Below are 21073 nucleotides of genomic sequence, written 5' to 3'. Positions count from 1 at the left end.
GACAACAACTGCAAGGAGGGGTGGCTATTAACTTTGACAGTCTTTCTAGTAAAAAATATGAAAAATAGATTAAATGCACTTAAATGCAAATTACTTCTAAATAAATGATTCCTGTATGAACATCAGCATTTTCCATGTGTCTCATTTCTGTTGTTAATGGTCTAAACAACTCTCTCCACAGGAGATTCTTGAGGAGTACAATGAAGTTAATACTAAAATGAATCTCGTTCTCTTTGATGATGCCTTGGAGCATTTAACCCGTGTGCATCGCATCATACGGATGGATCGTGGCCATGCCCTGCTTGTAGGAGTGGGAGGCTCGGGAAAGCAATCCCTTGCAAGACTGGCTGCATACACAGCTGGATATGAGGTCTGTGGGACTCTGCATTTTCAGTGAAAGGGAACCAGGACAGATGTGAGGGAGTGGAAGGGTTATAAACTGTGTGGAAAGTGAGGGAAAACTAGTGGAGACCAAATCAGGTTAGCAACATGCTTTTGGAGAGACAGGAGGTGGTGAAGTGAGTGTTAGGAGGTGCAAGTAGGGGAGGTTGCAGTGATTTGGGGCTGGAAATGATCAGAGCTTGGATTTGGGCACTGGCAGTGGGGAAGACACAAGATGTGTTTCCAGGGCCTAAGTGAAAAACCAGTGGTGTTTATTTACTATTATGGTCAGTTATTTATCTGTATTACAGTAGTGCTCATTATGCCTGGCTTGATACAAATACGAAGTGAAAGAATATCTCCCCCATATAACTGATGATCTTATAAAGGCAATGGGAGGAAGAAGGGAGGTGTGACAAAGGATGAGGACCCCCAAATTAATGTTGAGGTGGTGATGGTAGAAGATTGTAGGAAGTGGAGGGGGGTTCAAAAAGACCACAGGGCAGCAAATATTTTGTCAAGTTGTTACCTTGATGTTTTCCTAACAGTGGGCCTAAAGATCTATCCTTGATCTGAACTCCATGGTAGCTGAATTCCAGACTCAGATATCACGTCTTATCTTGCTGGGAGTCTATGACCTCTGCTGACTTCCTGCCTCTGGGGCAGGGGGCTGGACTTGAATGTCTAATGTCTATGAAAATCTCTGTTTCATGTACTGTGCCTTTCAAATGTATTTTTCTGTTGAACTATTAGGTGTTTGAGATCGTTCTGAGTCGTGGGTATGGAGAAAACAATTTCCGGGAAGACTTGAAGACTTTGTATCTGAAGCTTGGCATTGAGAACAAGTTGATGATTTTCCTGTTTACAGATGCCCATGTGGCAGAAGAAGGTTTTCTGGAGCTCATCAACAACATGCTAACTTCAGGTGACATGGGCTTATTAATTGCTAAGCCAGAATTTACTTGTGACGCACAACTGAAAGCATGGCATTGCTCTCCTTTGCTCTCCCCATCAGCTAATCACAGCTATTCAGTGTTAACATTGCCTATTCACATTGTGTTCCCTGATGCTGAAACTTATGCTTTGCTTGAGGATAGTATTTTACCTGAAATGATCCTGGGTTGGGCTATAATTTTTCAGTACCTCCTAATGGTTGCATATCTATGTCTGGGTAGGGTTAGTGAACCTGAAAACAACAAGCCATGGGCCTGGTGTTTGATTCCAAATTATTAAAGTTTTTCCTGTTGTAGAGTATATATGAATAGGGAGATAAATTTCATGGGTATCTTCAGAGGGCAATGGGCATATCTTGCCCCCTGAGAAATATCTGCTTGCCTGGGGGATTATATCTGAATTGTCAATATTTTAATATAATATAATGTACTTAGTAGCTGGAAATGAGGAAATGAGGAGAAGTTGACACCTTGTGACTGACTGCTCTCAGTAAACTACTGGCAAAAGCTCTGCAAGCCACAGAAATTCCATAGACCAGAGTTCGCAAACTTCTCTGTCAGATTTCACTTGACTCTCTGGATAATTGTGGATAAATCAGTTTTGCTGGACCAGGGTTAGATCTCAAAATTTCCTGTCCCTTCCCCTTGGCTATGCTGCCTCTTAGCCAGACTACAGGCTTTCTAATGCTACTCTCTCTTTATGTTATAGGAATGGTCCCAGCACTTTTTCCTGATGATGAAAAAGACGCCATACTAGGTCAGATTGGTGATGAAGCTGCCAAAGCTGGAGTGAGCCCTGCTAAAGAAAGTGTCTGGCAGTATTTTGTAAATAAGAGTGCCAATAATCTTCATATTGTCCTGGGGATGTCACCAGTTGGTGATACCTTGAGAACACGATGCAGAAATTTCCCAGGTGCATATTAAATTTTACATGCTGGTGTTTAAGCCTTTGTAGTTTGGGAGTACAGGTCTGCTGATCTCTGATGAGTTACAACAGATGGGTATCAGTCCAGTAGTTAAACAGCTTCATGGCATTCAGAAATAATCCATTACGTTTTGTTCCAGTTAATTACCACACATAAATGGAGATTATTGATTAACATTTACTAGCTTAGGTCATAATCCAGTCAAACTGCTAGCAAACAATTAGTCATCTCCTTTGAACCAGAAACTTACAGGATTAAGGCAGCACATTAGAGTAACTCTCAAGCTGCTTGCATCCTCTATTGTGATATTTATAGAGAAGAGTGGGCTTGTGAGCAGCTGTGAAATTCAGACTGTAATAAGAGAAGCACTCCTGCTAATGGCTACTGCACAGCACTGGAATAGGGGGTAGGCATAGACACAAGGTACTCGGTTTATATTTGATACTGAAATGGATGGATTGGCTTGTGTGTAAGCAGCTGTGTAGAATACCAGACACACACGCTAATTAGGGCCTTGATTCTGCCAGCTTCATACCCACATGGGTAAAGATACACATGTGCACATTTTCCAGATGAGGGGATAATATTAGAGATGGGTTGTTTTGATGATAGTATTCCTTTATTTTAAGGTCTTGTCAACAACACTGGTATTGACTGGTTCTTGCCCTGGCCCCCACAAGCTTTGTATGCAGTTGCAAAGTCATTTGTTGGTAAGTAGAATGTTTCTTTAATATGGCATAAGGTGTCAAAAACATGCATTCCTTGCTCAAAGCTATTGTAAGCCTCATTGTTCACACCTTCACTAACTAAAGAAACCTCAGTCAAAATTATGTCAGATATAAATCTCTTCAAATATATTTTGTACATTTGTTCAGGTCCCATTGAGAGCCCTGAAACTTGTGCTCCAAATATTCATTTGCACTATTACAGATGCTACCCAGGGCATCCAAGGGAGCATGGGAGGTAGTTGCAGGGCTGAGAAGAGAAGGGCAAAGGATTTGAGAACTTAGTTATAAAGCAGTGTTACCTGGTATCATTTTCACTTGCTCCTGTCGGCTAAAGAGGAAGAGATCAGAAGGTTGATGCATCTCAACACTGCTCCTAAGGCCTTCAGTCTTCCCAGAAAGAATTCACAAGACAGGCTTGATTCTTAACTTGTCAAGGCCTTTGTTTTCAGACTTCCTACAGATCTGAATTTGTTGTCTCAGACTGCAAGAGATTATCTGCTCTCAACCACCCTTACAGCCACCACTTACAGCTTTTGTTGAACTGACTTAGAGCATGGTGAATTAACTTAATTCTGGTTGGTATGGGGAACTAAGGGGAAAGCTATCACAGAATAGCTGGGCCATGAATTTAAATGTCAGTAGGTATTTTGCATGAACTCCTATGCAGATACTTTGCTGCTGCACTGAGTGTCTTTTTGTGGGTTAGATTAAGCAAATTAGCCTAAACTGCACAAACACACTCCTAGTTCCGTATGGAGAGATAGTGTGGAAAAGTTCATCAGCACCAGCTATTCTAGTCTTATTCTGTGATGTTGTCAGGCCTTTGTGCTAGAACTCCTGGTTGGAGATAGGCAGACAAGGTTCTTTGCATGAATCTGATATCTTTTATTTAACCAACTTAAATAGTTGGAAAACAATTATTAAACAAGCTTTTGGGTTCAAAAACCCTTCGTCAGGCTAAGGAAGTTTCAGCAGTTGGTGGTTGGAGATAGTGCTTTGAACTGTAATGCTTAAGGCCTTTATATAACAATGGGTAGTTATATACCTCTCCTCAAACTCCAGTTCACTGCCTCTCACAAAGGCTGGGGATGGTATGTGGAAATAAGACATCTTAAATGTTCTAGCAATGAGACAGCCCCCAAGCTCTGGGGAAGAGACCGGCAATCAGGACTCCTGGGTCCTGTTCCTAACTGACATTGACTGTTTTTGGTCCCTCTTTGTAAAGTAGGGAGAACTTATCCTTTGTAGTCTTGAAAAAGGGTTGGGGATGTTTTATTTCTCCTGTCCTCTTCTAGGGGAGAATCCTCTCGTCCCAGCAGAGAACACGGAGTTTGTGATTGAACACATTGTCACGGTGCATGAATCTGTAGGGGATTTCAGTAAGAAATTCTTGCAGAAGCTGAGACGTAGCAACTATGTAACTCCAAAGAATTACCTTGATTTTATTAATACCTATTCAAAACTGCTGGAAGAGAAAAATCAGTTCATTTTAGGTAAGACCATGTAGATTTTTTTTTTTAAGGCTCTGGGTGATTTATATGCTTTAAAAAAGGAATACATAGCCATTTCACCCTGGAGACACATGCACAAGATGCCAATTAAATGCAGCTCAGTGTTCCCCATTAATGTGACTTGAAATAATGGGCTTCTCCCAGGGTGATGCTGTTCCTTTTTCTTTTTTTCTGAGACAGAATCTCTGATCCAGTGATCCCTGAAATTCAGCCAGGTCTGGATGCAGATCCCGGTGGCTCAGGTCCAGCTCAGGGTTTAGTTCCAAGATAGCTCTGTGCTACATGCAGTGTAGTTGATCAAAGAGTTGTGGACACCAAGATATGGAGAATGCATTAACCATCAGGGCTGTAAAATCTGGTTGCCTGTGAGGTGGGAAGGAGGCTGGGCTCTGTGGGTACTATGATAATTTGTGACCCCTCAAAAAAACAAAGGAAACCTTGCTGCAGCACCAAGAAAAGCGCTGAATTCTGTTGATAACAAGCATAGGACACCTGCAGCACTGTTTGGCGCACTGTGTGATAGACCCTTTCATCACTCACATTTCTTTCTATCTCTAAGCTCAGTGCAAACGTCTGGAAGGGGGATTAGATAAACTGAAGGAGGCTGCTGTACAGCTGGATGAGCTAAATCAGAAACTAGCAGAGCAGAAGATTGTGTTAGCTGAGAAATCAGCTGCCTGTGAGGCTTTGTTACAGGAGATAGCAACTAACACAGCAATAGGTAAGTGTTTTGAAACCACTGTCACATCCTGTTAGCAAAGCATGGTTAGGCCAGGTTGTATTATGGTGTGGGAGACCCTCAAGGAACTTGGATGTTAGGGGTTCAGTCAATGGTATTTGTTCTGTCTGTACTGTGATCCAGTATCGCAGCATGGTATCATATGATGCCTAGATCAAGACCGGGACTGCTGATTTGAATCCTGGCCTAATTGCAACCTGTGTGATTACAAACTGCCTACAATAGCACCCACTGCAGCTTCAGATAGAAACTATGTTCCTTTTTGAGAAAAAAAAACCACTAACTGAAAAGGGCATTTTAGTAACATGAGTGTCACTATAAGAAAGAACAGATTTGCGGGGAAAAGGGTAAGGAAAGAGACTGCGCTCTCTTACTTTTGGCATTCAAGAACTTGTCTTTGGGGGGAAGCATGCTATGCATACCAGTAGTCTAGCACCAAAAGGGTTAGGAGTGATCTAGACCTCCTGGTAATTTCTGATTTTAGGCCCACACTGCTTTGTTAGCTTGGTACAAATCTCAGTGACCTGTTTACCATTCTGCTTTTCACACTTCGTAGCGGAGGAGAAGAAAAAGCTGGCTGAAGAAAAAGCTGTGGAGATAGAAGAACAGAATAAGATAATTGCTGTGGAAAAGAAGGATGCTGAAACAGCCCTAGCTGAGGCTATGCCTATTTTAGAAGCTGCTAAATTAGAGCTGCAGAAGCTTGACAAATCTGATGTCACAGAGATTAGGTAATTAATTCTGCTGGGGTGTAGCAAATTCATTCGTACACATTTCTGTGGCATCCCTTACTGTAGGGTCTTAGTCACATGCAAACATTAGTAGCCTTGTTCTCACATACTCCCATGAGGCAAGAAGGACTGAGACTTAGAGACATAGAACCGGGGCACAGCTGGAGACAGGGTCCAGATTTCCTGAACCCAGGCCCAGTGATCTAGCCAGAAGCTTATCCCTTAGGCAAGGAAATCCCAAATGTTACATATTTGTAATCATTCTATAGCATGTGTCTAGCATGTGGTAGATGGCTGAGGGGTCTGCTTTTCTTCTGGATAGACATGGTGGTCATAGAGCTTATGTTTCACACATGTAGTCTGATGCACTGAACATCCTCCCAGTCTTTGGCTCTGTCTGGGCTACTTCTAGCCATGGCAGGGAACACAGCTATGAAAACATGGTCTGCCCACCAACTCCACTCCACAAGTGTCAAAAAAAGGGAAGTGCAGGCACCATTATCGAGGTCTGCACCAACAAACACTCAGGACCAAGAGTAGCCACATCACACAGCAGTTAATTCTGCTTTTCCAGCATTTGTTGCACATGGAGATGAAGCAAGTGGGAGGGGTGGGGTTTTCCGTGGTTCTCCCTAGCACCATCAGAGGTAGTGTAAATATGTCCCTCTGCACTTCATTACCTTCCTTCCCCTATGGGACCTTTTCCTAGTTCTCCTCAAAGTGCATGACTGCTCATCCAGGTTGGTGAAGCTTTAATCTTCAGGAAAACTGTAGCAGTGGGTTTTATTTCTGGATCAGTCAATTGGCAGCACTGACGAAGTTGTGTGATAGTAATATCTAGTTTTTAGTCCTTTGTTCATTAATCTTTCCTTCTGTGGATTGAATTCTGTTTTTTTCTTGGATGAGGATATGCCTTGGGGAAGGCTCCTGCTGCTCCAATACAGAGCTTTCCCCACCAAATACCTACTAAACTGCCTTCCAACAAATACGTTGTATTTCCAATATTATGTGCTTTTTCTTTTCTTCCCCCCATCTACCCTGTATTTATTTTCCAGGTCATTTGCTAAACCCCCCAAACAGGTGCAGACTGTGTGCGAATGTATCCTCATAATGAGAGGCTACAAAGAACTGAACTGGAAGACAGCCAAAGGAATGATGTCAGAGGCAAATTTCTTGCGATCCCTAATGGAGATAGATTTTGATGGAATCACTCAGAGCCAGGTCAAATCCATCCGAGGTAGATTGTTTGACTGAGTGACTTGGCACTTGGAGATAGATGAATATAGTGTTTTCCTGATAGTATTTCAAATGTTTGCTGCTACACTTGAAGCACTGCTTTGTTGGGATGATGTATGCCCATGTGCAGGGGGCTGGCACAAGGTAGATGCACCACTTATTGCCCCAGGGGCTTATGTGGGACTTTGATGATACAGAAGTTTCTGCACAGGGCTCGTAGCATAATATGTAATGTAGTCGGTAGCGATTTCTGCTATGAAGAGGCTAGACATGAACCAAACGTGGAGCAGAGCTTGTGTGTGCATTAGCCCTTTGGAAAGCACTGTTGCCAATTCACTTGCACGTGAGACAGTACTGTAGGCTAAGCTTAAGCAGATTGGACTATATTCTGCTCATGCTCATGTTGATATAAATCCAGAATAACTCCACTGAGAAGCAAAGAGTGAGAGGACATTTTGGTTCTTTGAGCAAGATAACCTTCACTGACATCCAGTAAATGACAGGCAGGACCACGGGACTTGCTGAGCAACAACACCTGCAAAGCATTGAGCTCATGCAACTCGCATTTGGGCCTAAAGAACCTTAAGAAGTCACTAACAATAGCTTGCTTATAATATTATGGTCCAGCGACATCACCTTTATATCCTACAAATAGAGCAGAATGACAGTTGGGGCTGAGAGTCTTGTTGATAAGAAAAGCACTTCCTCTTTTGACTTCTGGCTGTGATTAACCTCATCGTGTAATGTTTTGTGTGTTAACATTTAGCTCTGTTAAAGAATCTAAATACCACATTTGAGGAGATGGAAGTTGTTAGCAGAGCTGGATTGGGAATGCTGAAATTTGTCGAAGCAGTAATGAGCTACTGTGATGTATTTAAAGAAGTCAAGCCAAAGAGAGAGAAGGTACTGTGTACTGTGTGCAACCACAGTCATGAGGGTCATTGAAGAGTTTTTATTATGACAAAATATGCTTGGTAATTATATAAATTGTGGAGTTTGTGAAAGTGGAGTTTGCTAGAACCATGGCAGCCAAGGGCTATACAGCCTTTCAGCTGCAAGCTGTTGTATTCAACATAATAAAGCTCTGTGATGCATCCCATCTGAACTGCAGCTGGAAGGAAAAGAGATGTGCCCAAGAGGAATTTGTAAAGTAATGTCTGCAGGAGGAAATTAAAGTTTATAGGTGCCTACCTGCAACAGACTTAAAAGAATACCCATGGCATTTGGCATAGAGGGATGCAATGGTAGATTAAAACTCCTTTTCCTGGACTTAAGCAGAGACCAGACTCATGACTTTTTAAAATGGGACTAGAAACCATCTGCATGTAAAAATAGAAACTTAAAAGCTGAAAAAAATCTTCCATTATACATCACGATGCCTTTAATAATGCAGGTGGCCAGGTTGGAACGAAACTATTTCTTAAGTAAACGTGAACTGGAAAAGATACAGGCAGAGCTGACAACAATTCAAAATGAGCTGAAGGCTTTGGGGGACAAGTATGAAGCTGCAATAAGGGAGAAGCAACAACTGCAAGAAGAAGCAGAGATTATGGAGAGGAGACTTATTGCTGCTGACAAGCTCATCTCTGGTTTGGGCTCTGAAAATGTAAGGTGAGGCTAGTTCCCGGAAGGAGAGATTTTGATATTAAAATGTAAGATCCTAGAGGTTGAGACATGGATAAAACCTGCATATTCACCTTAGGGTCTTAAGCATCTTTGAAAATTGTAACCTGTGCGTTTTGTTTGCTTCCCTGTAGCAACTAAACAGTGAAAAAATAATACAAATTGGTAATATGATTTTTAAAATTAGGGGCTTTTATCAGACAGGTTTCCAGTTGATCTTTTCAATTTAAAGAGGGAAAATACTAGTTAAAGGTATGAGACTTATTTTAGATTAAAAGAGAGGAGGTACCAAGTCTGACTCAACTATCTGCTGGCAGCTGCGATAATAAGTTGGACTCTTTCAACCTGCTGTTAACGTTTCAAAAGATACTTTGTGCTCTGTAGAATTCTCTTACACCTTCTCACTGTGCAGCAACAGTAACCTTGACCTGACCCTGTATTCCTCCATTTTTCTACCAGATGGACAAAGGATTTAGAGGAGTTAAAAATGCGAAAAGTGAAATTGCTTGGAGACTGTCTGCTCTGTGCCGCCTTCCTGAGCTATGAAGGGGCATTCAACTGGGAGTTCCGTAATGAAATGGTGTATCAGGTGTGGCAAGAGGACATCCTCTCACGTGATATCCCCCTCAGTCAGCCCTTCCGATTGGAAAACCTCCTGACAGACGATGTAGAGATCAGCAGGTAGGTCAGATCAGCAAGCCCAGCTGCTACTGTGGGTGAGGGATGTACCAGGTCACAAAGGTGGGATGTGGCCTGGATCCAGAATTAGACACCATTTGTATAGGCAGGGGGGCTCAAGCCCATCTCTTATTTTATATGTGAAATCACAGAGAATAGAGAAAGTTTCTCCTCTGAGGACCAACTTTCTGAAAACAGCACCATCTTTTTCAGCAAAGACCAATTGAATTGCCATCCAAGACTCTCAAAGTGCTTTATGTATTTTGAGTCCTCTCTGCATACAAAATTAAATGTTTACCACATATTATTCCTGTTAGCCCTGAAGCCAATAAAGCCCTTTCTTTATCATGTATACTGTATCCTACTCACACTGAGCAGATGAATCAGCACCTAAATTAGAATTTGGAGCTCTAGTCCTGCTCTTTATTACACTTTAGGTACTCAGTTGAAGGTAACTGTAATACTGTACAGCACTCTAGGAATACCTAACATAGATGAGAAGGATAAATGTAATGTAGGGAAGAATCTGAAGACACTAGGCTTTTACAAGTATGAACAATGGCAAGTTTCATAGAACAGAATCTTTACTGCTGGTGCTGAAATACCATCATCACAGAGATAGCCTCCTTCGACTTTCAGATCCCAAATCTTCCATTCGATCCCACCAGAGCCCCCCAAGGGATGACAAGATTGAACGGTCACAAACCTCCACTGTGACCAGTTCAGGCCGGACATAAGAATTTCTTCACTGTCCAAGGCCCCAAGGTTTGGAACAGACTGCCACCTGAGGCGGCTCAAGCGCCCTCTATGAACGCCTTCAAAACACATTTGGATGCTTATCTTGCTGGGATCCTGTGATCCCTGCTGACTTCCTGCCCCTGGGGCGGGGGGCTGGACTCGATGATCCTCCAGGGTCCCTTCCAGCCCAAATGTCTATGAAATCTTTGTGTAAGCTGTGGTCATGGAGTATAATAGACACCTGTGTTTTGCTCTTCTAGAGCACTCAGGAACCTGGAGCTACATAAAGCCAGTTTAGAACATTTTACGAGGTAGACTTAGGCTCCGAGTTTATCCAAAGCCCTTTGGAAGTCTTCTGTTGACGTCAGTGGGTTTGGATCAGGGCTTTCCTCATTTGTCCTGTTTTGTGCAGAATTATTCACTATAATATATTAACCTGTGCTTTTGCCAGGCTAGTTCTGACATAAGCAGTGATACTTTCATTCATCTGTTGGAGACTCTTTCATCATGTAATACTCTGTGTTCTAGTGTACTTAATGCTCAGTGGAGCAGCTATGTTTTACACACCAGCAACGTGTGTAGCTGTACCATGAAGTATGACATACCTCCCAGTCTCTCTTCTGTTTCCTTCATAGGTGGGGTTCTCAGGGTTTGCCCCCCGATGAACTCTCTGTTCAGAATGGCATTCTGACTACATGTGCCAGTCGCTTCCCCTTGTGCATAGACCCCCAGCAGCAGGCACTGAATTGGATCAAGAGAAAGGAAGAAAAAAACAACCTGAGGGTGATGCTGAATTTTGATTTGATTTTTGTACCTGTTGGATTGAACAGTGTATTAATATTTGACATCTTGCACAAGTTACTAGTGAAATTAATGGTCAACATGGTTGAACCTCAGAAGAGTTTGTGTGGCAGTGCACCTTTGGTGCCTGCCACTTTAAGGGCTGGAGCAAGCAGCTGGCAAGTGCTTGATTAAGGTGGCCATTTTCAAACTTAGGCAAGCAAGGCAGAGGCCGCAGTTTGCTGCTTGCAGCTAAGGGAGCAACATCACCCGGCTGAGTGGCTGCTTGGAACATCTTGGAGGTAAGGGCAGGAGCTATGGGGATGGCAGGAGCCTCCTGGTCTTGGGCATGACCTGAAACTGCACTCTGCTCGGGTAAGGAGACCTGGTGGGACTGCATGTGGCGGGACATTGCCATTCAAAATACTAGGACCAAGCAACCAGGTGGACCCATATAAGAGAGAGTGGATTAACTGCTTAGAAGCCTGACTCAAGGTACCCTCAACTGATCAGTGCTGGGGCCAGGACCAGAAGGGTCAAAAGGGTCAGAGTGCCCACTGCAAGGGACACCCAAAGCCAGGGGGCCTGGGGTTCTGACTGGCTTAGAGGTGGGGCCAGGGCATGTGTGGCCAAAGGTCAAAGAGCAGGGGCTACTGCTGAGAGGGAGAAGAATACAGAGAGCTTGACAGCTCAGAATGAGGCCCGAGTAGGCCGCCTGACTAGGAAGGATCTAGTTGGGGTTCAAACTAGGATGTTATGGGCCCCAGTGTGAAGCTGGAGCTATTAAGAACTTGGATACCATCTGTGAGGCATGGGCCATTGTGTATGGAAGGTATGGAGCTGTGGTTAACTCCCCCTGGCATCAGTGCATAGAATGGGCAGCCTTCTGCATTTACCACCAGTTTATTATACCAGCAAAGTTGTGGCAGGCGAGACTGGGTGGACTGACCCATATAGACAGGTGGGTAGACCGAGGTTGAGACCTGGCCCTGAATGTGCCCCCTGTCACAGTTTGGATGAGCATCTAACACTTTCCATTGCTTACCTTCATTGCAAGGTGCATTTTTTGCCTCATGTCTCCAAAGGTCTGGGCCAGGTCTCAGCTGCATGAGGCAGTTTTTCTGTCAGATGATAATATAGGCAAGGTAGTTCTCACGTGATCATGACAAAGAAAGTCCAGTCTAGGGCTGTGTGAAGCTTCGGGTGCTGATTCGATTCGGAGGAGATTTGGCTCGATTCGGCAGCTGAATCTCCAAATCCGGATCGAATTGAGAGACCAATAAAAAGGTCCGTATCGATTTGAAGCTCTCCAAATTGATCTGGAGAGGTTTGGAGATTTGGGCGGTCCCCACTCACCACTGCAGGGAGCTGGACCTGGACTCTGTGCCAGTAAGTAGGAGGCTGGGGGAAGGCTGGAGGACGGGACCATGGGGGGACTCCCACCAGGCCCCATCCCCTGCCTGAACCCCCTCAACACCCGCCCACTCTCCCAGCGCCCCCCACATGGTTGCTCCACCCGCCCCAACATCCTGACGCTTTAAAAAAAACAAAAACTAAAAAAAACTAAAACAAACCAAATAAGGCAGCCCTGTAGTCACCAGCTCCTGCCAGATGGTGAGGGGTCCCCACTGCCCAACAGTGCACGTGGGGCAGCCATTGATGGGGTGGGGAGAGCGGGTGGGAGATGGGGCTTGTTTGACTTGGAGATTCGGCAGTGGCCAAATCGTCGAATCAGATTTGGCTGAACCAATTCAGGACAGTGAATCAAATTGCTGTCCCCTGAATCTGCTGTATCTGAATCTGAAGTGAATACTAGCCCCTTCACACAGGCCTAGTGTACTCCTTGTTCCCTACCAGTGAAACTTCCATCGTCTGCAGGATGAAAGGCAGAGCTCCACAAACAGCAGAGCTTTTTTCGAATGTTCACAATTGTATAAGTGCAATGTTTAGCAAGTTGTTAGCTCTGTTTCCCAACCTTTCTATTTTTGTGTTCTCTTCCAGATGGCTTCTTTTAATGATCCAGATTTCCTTAAACAGCTAGAAATGGCCATAAAGTATGGAAGTCCCTTCCTGTTCCATGACGTTGATGAATATATAGATCCTGTCATAGACAATGTCTTGGAAAAGAATTTTAAAGTGGGGCAGGGCCGAACTTTCATCATCTTGGGTGATAAGGAAGTCGACTATGACAGTAACTTCAAATTGTACCTGAACACTAAGCTTGCTAACCCTAAATATTCACCATCAGTATTTGGGAAAGCCATGGTTATCAATTATACAGGTAAGCAAATGCCTGCTTTTGTGCAACAGGACACATCTTAAGTATGCATGGCTATTGTTAAGTTTTCAATTGCTCTAAAGAACCCAGATATTTCCTATTATATCAGAAAGTACCACAAAGTACTTGGTATGGGTTGAACTGCAAACTGGGAGTGTTTTCAGTAGGTGGATATAAGTTGCAAATCCATTAGTCTGAAGTCAGTTGCCCTTTTAGTTGGACTAACTGGCGTTTCTCTGACTGCACATATCTGGCACTGGTCTGAATGAAAGGCAGAATCTGGCACTGGTATTTATGTTGTACTATATGACATGAGATGCTATTCAGAACGAGGAAAGCTATATCAGAATCTGGTTCTATATGAGGCAGAAGACAGGGAGCAAGTTCTGAGATAGTCAGAAGCACAGGCAGTAGTTACAGAAGTGGGATACAGGAATTATCTGGTACATTAGGATGTGTAGCCCTTGAACTAAACGTCACTGACTAGATCTGTCAGACAAGGCCCAGATCTGTTTGGTTAATGGTTCTGTGCAATAATTGTGCCACACCCTTGAGCATGCAATGCTGATAAATTATGTAGGTTTAAGGCGCAGCAGGAAAACTAGCCTTTGGGTTTTAACTAGCTCTGCACTAAATGTATGGCTCTTCATATACTCCTATAGTTACTCTAAAAGGCCTGGAAGATCAACTGCTTAGCGTTATCGTGGGGTTTGAAAGAAGAGAGCTAGAAGAGCAGAGAGAACATCTCATCCAGGAAACCAGTGAGAACAAAAACTTGCTAAAGGATCTGGAAGACTCTCTCCTCCGCGAGCTGGCGACTTCCACAGGAAACATGTTGGATAATGTGGACTTGGTGCACACCCTGGAGGAGACAAAATCCAAAGCTACTGAGGTACCTCTCTAGCCTTACCTTGCAGCACTTCTTCCCCAGCTGCCCCTTCTTTCCTTTGGGTTTGTTTCATCCTCCAGTATTCTGCAAGTTAGACCTAAGTTGGAAAAGGAGCTGAGGGCCTGTCTGCACAGGAAAGACACTGGCACATGGACTAGGGAAAGACTCTCCAGTGTAGTAGCTGCTTCTTGTCAGATCCCCAGGTTGACACTCTTTGCATAGGTGACATGGCTTGCAAAGAGTGTCAGCACATGGAATTAAGGGAGTATCTGGTCTACTGTAAGCTCGCAGTAGTGTTTACTGTGGGGTTTGTTCTCCACATAGATAGATAAGCTGTAAGAGTCACATCCTGGGCAGCTGGACATGAGAATTCTTTCAGGTACAGGTGTAGCACATGTGCCTGGAGACAGAAGTCTTAATTCCCAAAGAATTTACTTTCCCACTCACGCACAGTCACCCACCTAACTAAAGAACATGCAGTATGTCTTGAGAAACGTGGTTAATGTATTTTTAAAACCTAGGTGTTCAGAATAGTTCAAAATGCTATTTCAGTATTGTTTGTCTACAGATTAGCTCAGCACATAATACATCATGTCACTCATTACAGCAGTTATATACAAATGAAATCAATTTCAAGGTTTTCTCACTTACAACTAGGTATCAGAGAAACTTAAGCTGGCTGAGAAGACAGCCATGGACATTGACAAGCTGCGAGATGGCTACCGGCCTGCTGCGAAGAGGGGTGCCATTTTGTTCTTTGTCTTGTCTGAGATGGCCCTGGTCAACTCCATGTATCAGTACTCCTTGGCTTCCTTCTTAGAGGTATTTGGATTTTCACTTCGAAAATCCATGCCCAACTCAGTTCTTCCAAAGAGGCTACAAAATATCATGGATACACTGACGTTCAATGTCTATAACTATGGCTGCACAGGTTAGTGTGATTAGCCAGTTGGGTAAGCGTGTGTCCTTGTAATGCATGTGCCTTCAGTCAGCTGTGTAGAACCCCAAAGTTTGTGCTGCCAAAGGTGGTTCATCAGAAGTTGAATTCCTTCTCTGTTCCCTGCTGAGACTTGTAATCCTTTGTAGCTCATCTTCCCTCATGGCAACATTGCTCTGAAGTACAGAGAAGTGCTGCAATCCATCCATGCAACTTTAAGATGTCCAGCTACTCTGAATAAAGTATTGGCTACAAATATCAATGGTTCTAAACTGAAACTATGGAAAGTGGCACCCTGGCCTGCTGCAGATTGAAGGTGATTTGACGCCAAATTCAGGCCTGAATGTCAATATAGCAGCAGGTTCATATTTCTATGGGTCTTGGCTCCAAACTCCATTTCTCATTCCCTATAACTTTGTAGGGCAATCAGGCTTAGGACTTGGAGCTGAAGCTTGGAGTTGAAGCTTGCTGAATTTCTAAATGGTTTAGAAGCAGGCTGATGAGAATGTTACCTTCTTATTGCAGGCTTGTTTGAGAGACACAAGTTACTTTTTTCCTTTAATATGACTGTCAAGATAGAACAAGCTGATGGCAGAGTCCCACAGGAAGAACTTGACTTCTTTTTAAAAGGTAACGTGAACTTTTAGTGTTTGACTGTAACAGCACATTAGGCTACATCTTCAGCTGGTAAAAATTGTTGAAGTGCCCTCAAAGCCAACAGGGCTGTAACAGTTTACACCAGTTGAATATCTTGGCCCTTTGTGAAACACTGATTCTACTGAAGCCAGTGGCAAAGCTCCCGCTGACTTCAGGGGGCCAACATGCCATCCCAAGAGTTCATTGGTGGTTAAATGGATAAATGGTGGCAGAAATAATACCTTGGCCTTCAGACACTTGCACAGATTCCTCCAGTGAACTAATTCATAGGTATTGGGCTCCCAGTTAACAAGTTTCCTGGGATGGGTTGTCTGAGTAGACCATGTATTGTGGCATTTATGACAATGATGTACTCATTTTTCTGAACCGTGACCAGGGAATATCTCATTGGAGAAGAGTGCACGGAAGAAGCCATATACTTGGCTTTCAGATCAAGGCTGGGAGGACGTAATGCGCCTGTCTGAACTGTTTCCTGAGAAATTTGAGTCTCTTCCAGATGATGTAGAGAAAAATCCAGATGTATGGAAAAATGTAGGTGCTTTTTTCCCCTTCCCAACTATTATATGTTCAAATATAATATAACTTGTAAGAATTTTTTTGGGGGGGGCGGGGGGGAGCGGGGTATGTCATTAGCTTTTTCATTTGATGTCTTGATCAGCTTCTACTTTGGAAGATAAAAAGTAAATAGCATGATGGATTTGGGAACATGGGCATTGTGGTAATGGGGAAAAAACAGTCACCCATGTAGCCTGATATTCTGTCTCTAACCAGATGCATTAGGAGAAAGGAAACCCAATAGTGTTCAATTCATGAATTGCCCAGCCCACGGGGGAAGTTTCTTCGTGACTTGAGACAATCAGTATTTGGCTTACACCCTGAATAGAGAGTTCTTAATGTTTTAAGACATTTTCCATACTGTAACAGTAGGGATTCTTGTTTTCCATGTAGATACCTTAGGCAAAATTGCGTCTCATTGAAATCAACAGGAGTTTTGATTTCAGTAGAGACAGGCTTTCACTTCTAATATTTTGTTTAATTCTACTATGCACTATGTAAACCATTTCCTTTACTAACTTTTAAATTCGCTGCATTTGTTTCATTACATGCCTCTTTTTCCTTGAAATATAATAGAGAGCAAAGGAAGTCCTTGATTTGCTTACTGCAGGGTATTCACTATTACTTTTAGCTTGTGATTATGATTTTTGTTTCTGTCATAAGAAAAATTCCAGCCATAACATGGAAATGTGCAGGTGATTCCAGCCACCCATGTTTTTAGATGGAAAAAGTTGAAGTGATGGCATTCACTTAATATTTTTTTCCAGTTTTTCTTTAATGATCTTCTCTGAGTTTCTTGTTTATTTCCCTTTCTTTTCTTCCCATATCTGTTTCTCTTGTTTATTTCTTTTATGAGACTGACTCTGCCTCTCCTAATATATCAGTTTATTTAGCCATTTGGCTAACCTGTATTCTCTGTTGTACTTCTTCACCCAGTGGTATGACCTAGATGCCCTGGAACAATCACCATTTCCCATGCACTACTGCAAAAGTCTCACACATTTTCAGAAGCTCCTGCTTTTGCGGTGTTTCCGAGTGGACCGGGTGTACCGTGCAGTGACTGATTACGTCACTTTGACAATGAGTGAGAAGTAAGTGCTGTCACATTGTTGTTCACTGGAATCTTTCTAATTTTTAAAGAACTGTAGAAGTCAGAGGTTCTCTGAAGGAATCACCAAGCATCTGTTGTAGATTAAGGTTTAGTGGTCACAAATCTAAACCCGGCAAGAAAAAGGATTGTATTCCATTCTGACTGGTATTTTGTGCTTTAAGGTCTTTGGATGCTAAACAAAAAGTAGGCGTTGATTTAAAATCACTGTCAGAATTTCTCCTTTTCCATGCTGTTGCACCTAGGTAAGTATGTCTGGGGAGAATTTGTACTCAGGAAAACAAACCAGTCTCTGCTGATGCTTTGACTTTCCCAAGCCTATGTAGTACAGATTTGTACATGCTTCTACTTCCTTGTAGCCTCTTAACACATAGTTAAAGGTGCTGTATGAGAGGGGATTTTTAAAAAAAATTAATTTCAGTAACCTAAGCTGGTATTTCCAGCCAAACATTGTTGGAGATACAGCTGTCTTTTCTATCATTTTGGGCAGTGTGGTAATCCTGGGTGCCTGAAAATGTCAGCTCTTTGCTCACAGTATCGCTTCACCTAACATTAACTGTCATGTCTTTCCCATTCTCTCTCCCTCCTGGCTAAGATGCTTTCCAAACTGCCAACTGATAATAGACATTTTTAAAGGTGCTTTCCATTAAAAAATAGTCACATAATTATACAGCTGGAAGGGACCTGAAGAGTCCAGGCCTGGTGCACAGATGCCAGATGCATTGTTCATAAATCAACCTAGACTTGTGCCTGTCTGGCATCTGCCTTAAAACCACCAGTGAAGAAAATTCTATGTAAAATAACCCCCATAAAGTCATTTAACCTTGGTTTATTTAGCCTTTACCTTCTCAAGATAGGTAGTTTATAATTAGAACTGGCTAAGAAATATTAGATGGTAGTTTTCCATGGGAAAAAGCAGTGTAATTGAAATCTAAAGATTTCTCAGGAATGTGTCAGTTTTGAAAAACAATTGTCATCAGAAACATGGCCAAATAAATCATTTCATTTTTCTTATTTTCTTTCAATGACTTCAAAACATTTGGATTTTATAAGGTAAAAGGTTTTGTTTTGGCTTTTTCCATTTTGGTAAATTTTGCTTCTTATTTCAATATATTAAAAGACTAGTTTGAATTATTTATAGACAATATTGTGTTTACCTTATTGAAACAAAACAGTTTCATGTTATTGAACCAAAACATTCAATGGTCCCAAAATGAAGTTAATTTTTGTTCACTGGTAAATCTTGTAATTTCATTTTTTTTGTCCATTTTGGAGTCTTAGATCTTCATGGTCTTCCTGGTGTATTATTTGATCATCCTGCCTAAATAAGACATGATTTATATCCCTGATAACTTTTCCAAATTAAATGTTATTGACTATTTTTGTGATAATTAATGAAGCAATTTCCTGTTTTCCTGTTTTCTTGCCCTCTCTCTGCAGGTATGTTCAGCCTCCTGTGATCAGCTTTGACGCTATCTTTGAGCAGAGCACTCCTTACTCACCAGTTGTTTTTATCCTAAGTCCTGGGTCCGACCCTGCCAGTGACCTCATGAAGCTGGCTGAACGGACAGGCTTTGGAGGAAGCAGGCTCAAATTCCTCGCCATGGGACAAGGACAAGAAAAGGCAAGTGGCTGTGCACAAACACTGGTCAGTGGGGTAGCAGGTGTGTGCTTGGGTTTGCTCTGTCAGCTTGTGAATATTGCATCTTGGAGCTGCACTAATTAAAAGACCCCTCCCCCTGTCTATAAACACCCTAAGAGTTTAAGTCACTTTTCAGCTGTTGATATGAATGTCGGGAGAGTTGTAACTGCGAATTGGGGTTTGGGGAATCTGCCATGCACTCTTTATGCTTCCAGTTATTTCTGTGCTCTGCCATGAACCCTGAAATGGGATTTTCAAAAGCACTTAACATTTGATTGACTGCTGCAATTGAAGTCAGTGGCAAAACTCCTATTAGCTTCCACAAGATCAACATTAGGTCAGTGCCAAGGACTTCTGAAAATACCACCTTAATAGATATATCAGCGGCTCTTCCAAAACTAGGTATTCCTGCAGGGCTCTGAGAAGGGGGACAGTTGCTTCATTTGCAGATGTTTGTTACCACTGGAGGATGCCTAGTGAACTCTGTGGTACCATAACATGTTCTGCTTTGCTTTCTTGCCCTGAGGAAGCATCAGAAGCACTAAACCATTCAGAATCCCTTCACTTGCAGAGTTGAAAGAAACTTTACTCATAAGCAGCTTGTTTCCATCTCATTGATGCAGGTTGCACTGCAGTTGCTGGAAAATGCGGTGGCTCGTGGACAGTGGTTAATGTTGCAGAACTGTCATCTCTTGGTGAAATGGCTGATTGATTTGGAGAAGGCCTTGGAGAAAATTACAAAGCCTCATCCAGACTTCCGCTTGTGGCTGACGACTGACCCAACCAAGGGCTTTCCTATCGGAATACTTCAGAAGTCTTTGAAGGTACAGTACAGTAGGAACATGCTAGCAGAGGGCATGAGTAACCATGGCTGTTCAGGCAGTCCTGATTTGAGGCTGGCCCAAGCGCAGGATGTAAAATGGGGCCCTAAGTTGTCTTTTTTTTTTTTTTTGGTGTGAGCAAGATTCTGTTTCATTCTCAATTTTTCAACTGGTGGATTTTCTTTGGTGGGCAGGATGCTTAACAGAAGCATTCACTGGCCCACTACTTTAAGGTGGGTAGCTCCAAGTGATGTCCTGTCAGTAAACCTACACAGCTTGGCAAATGAACATTGAACCCAAATGTCACATGGGTGGGTTAGAAAATACCCAGATACATGGAAATACTTTCTGTCAGGTCTAATGCTTAAATAGAGACATGAGATCTGTGACTAGCTTGGCAACAGTGAGAGTGGAGCAGACATTGTAACAGAATAATGGTTTCCAGATGCTTCTTCAGTCTGATACACTTATCACAGCCAAGCTGAACTGATTTTTTTTTTTAAATTGCAAGCCAGAAATATTGCTCTGATGTTTGTTCTGTGGTTACTTTATTTCTGTTGTTCTAAATCACTGCTGCAAGCATATTTTTTCTCTTAGATGTTAGGGCAGTGGCATGATACTTCAACCACTCTCACCAAGTCAAACAATTTAAGCTGCCAATGGCATCTTTCATAGATTTCATAGACATTAGGGCTGGAAGGGACCTTGGAAGATCATGGAGTCCAGCCCCCCGCCCAAAGGGCAGGAAGTCAGCTGGGGTCACAGGATCCCAGCAAGATAAGCATCCAATTTGCTCTTGAAGGTGTTCAGTGTAGGTGCTTGAACCACCTCCGCTGGCAGACTGTTCCAGACCTTGGGGGCTCGGACAGTAAAGAAATTCTTCCTTATGTCCAGCCTGAAACGGTCTTGCAGGAGTTTGTGACCGTTCAACCTCGTCATCCCTTGGGGTGCTCTGGTGAACAAACATTCCCCCAGATCCTGGTGGTCACCCCTGATAAACTTGTAGGCGGCCATCAGATCTTTAAAACAATCCTCCCCTCAATGGTGCCTAAATCAGTAGCTGGAAGAAATAGACACACACATGTCTTCAGCTTGTGACTCTGCAAATTCCCAGTTGCGGAGAAGGATGCACTCACTGCTGACAAGTCAAGGACTCAGTTAC

The 21073-nt window shown here is 42.9% G+C and overlaps 1 protein-coding gene across 1 annotated transcript in view; it reads left to right on the top strand.

The window, feature by feature from the left end:
• Positions 1-21073, top strand: part of DNAH10 (dynein axonemal heavy chain 10) — an 86372-nt gene that overhangs the window by 58890 nt on the left and 6409 nt on the right. Inside the window, exons 51-70 of the mRNA XM_090062521.1 lie at positions 182-370; positions 1135-1306; positions 2044-2247; positions 2890-2970; positions 4284-4481; positions 5059-5220; positions 5795-5969; positions 7025-7206; positions 7972-8108; positions 8599-8816; positions 9288-9509; positions 10880-11027; positions 13026-13305; positions 13965-14194; positions 14849-15122; positions 15654-15758; positions 16162-16316; positions 17277-17431; positions 18889-19072; positions 19714-19914. Of these exons, the coding sequence (XP_089918647.1) occupies positions 182-370; positions 1135-1306; positions 2044-2247; positions 2890-2970; positions 4284-4481; positions 5059-5220; positions 5795-5969; positions 7025-7206; positions 7972-8108; positions 8599-8816; positions 9288-9509; positions 10880-11027; positions 13026-13305; positions 13965-14194; positions 14849-15122; positions 15654-15758; positions 16162-16316; positions 17277-17431; positions 18889-19072; positions 19714-19914 (3672 nt within the window). The remainder of the gene's footprint in view (positions 1-181; positions 371-1134; positions 1307-2043; positions 2248-2889; positions 2971-4283; positions 4482-5058; positions 5221-5794; positions 5970-7024; positions 7207-7971; positions 8109-8598; positions 8817-9287; positions 9510-10879; positions 11028-13025; positions 13306-13964; positions 14195-14848; positions 15123-15653; positions 15759-16161; positions 16317-17276; positions 17432-18888; positions 19073-19713; positions 19915-21073) is intronic.

Source organism: Crocodylus siamensis, chromosome 9, assembly GCF_052110815.1.
Source record: "Crocodylus siamensis isolate JL-2025a chromosome 9, ASM5211081v1, whole genome shotgun sequence".
In the NCBI taxonomy this organism is placed as follows: Eukaryota; Metazoa; Chordata; order Crocodylia; family Crocodylidae; genus Crocodylus; species Crocodylus siamensis.
This window is presented reverse-complemented; position numbering and strand designations above follow the sequence as displayed.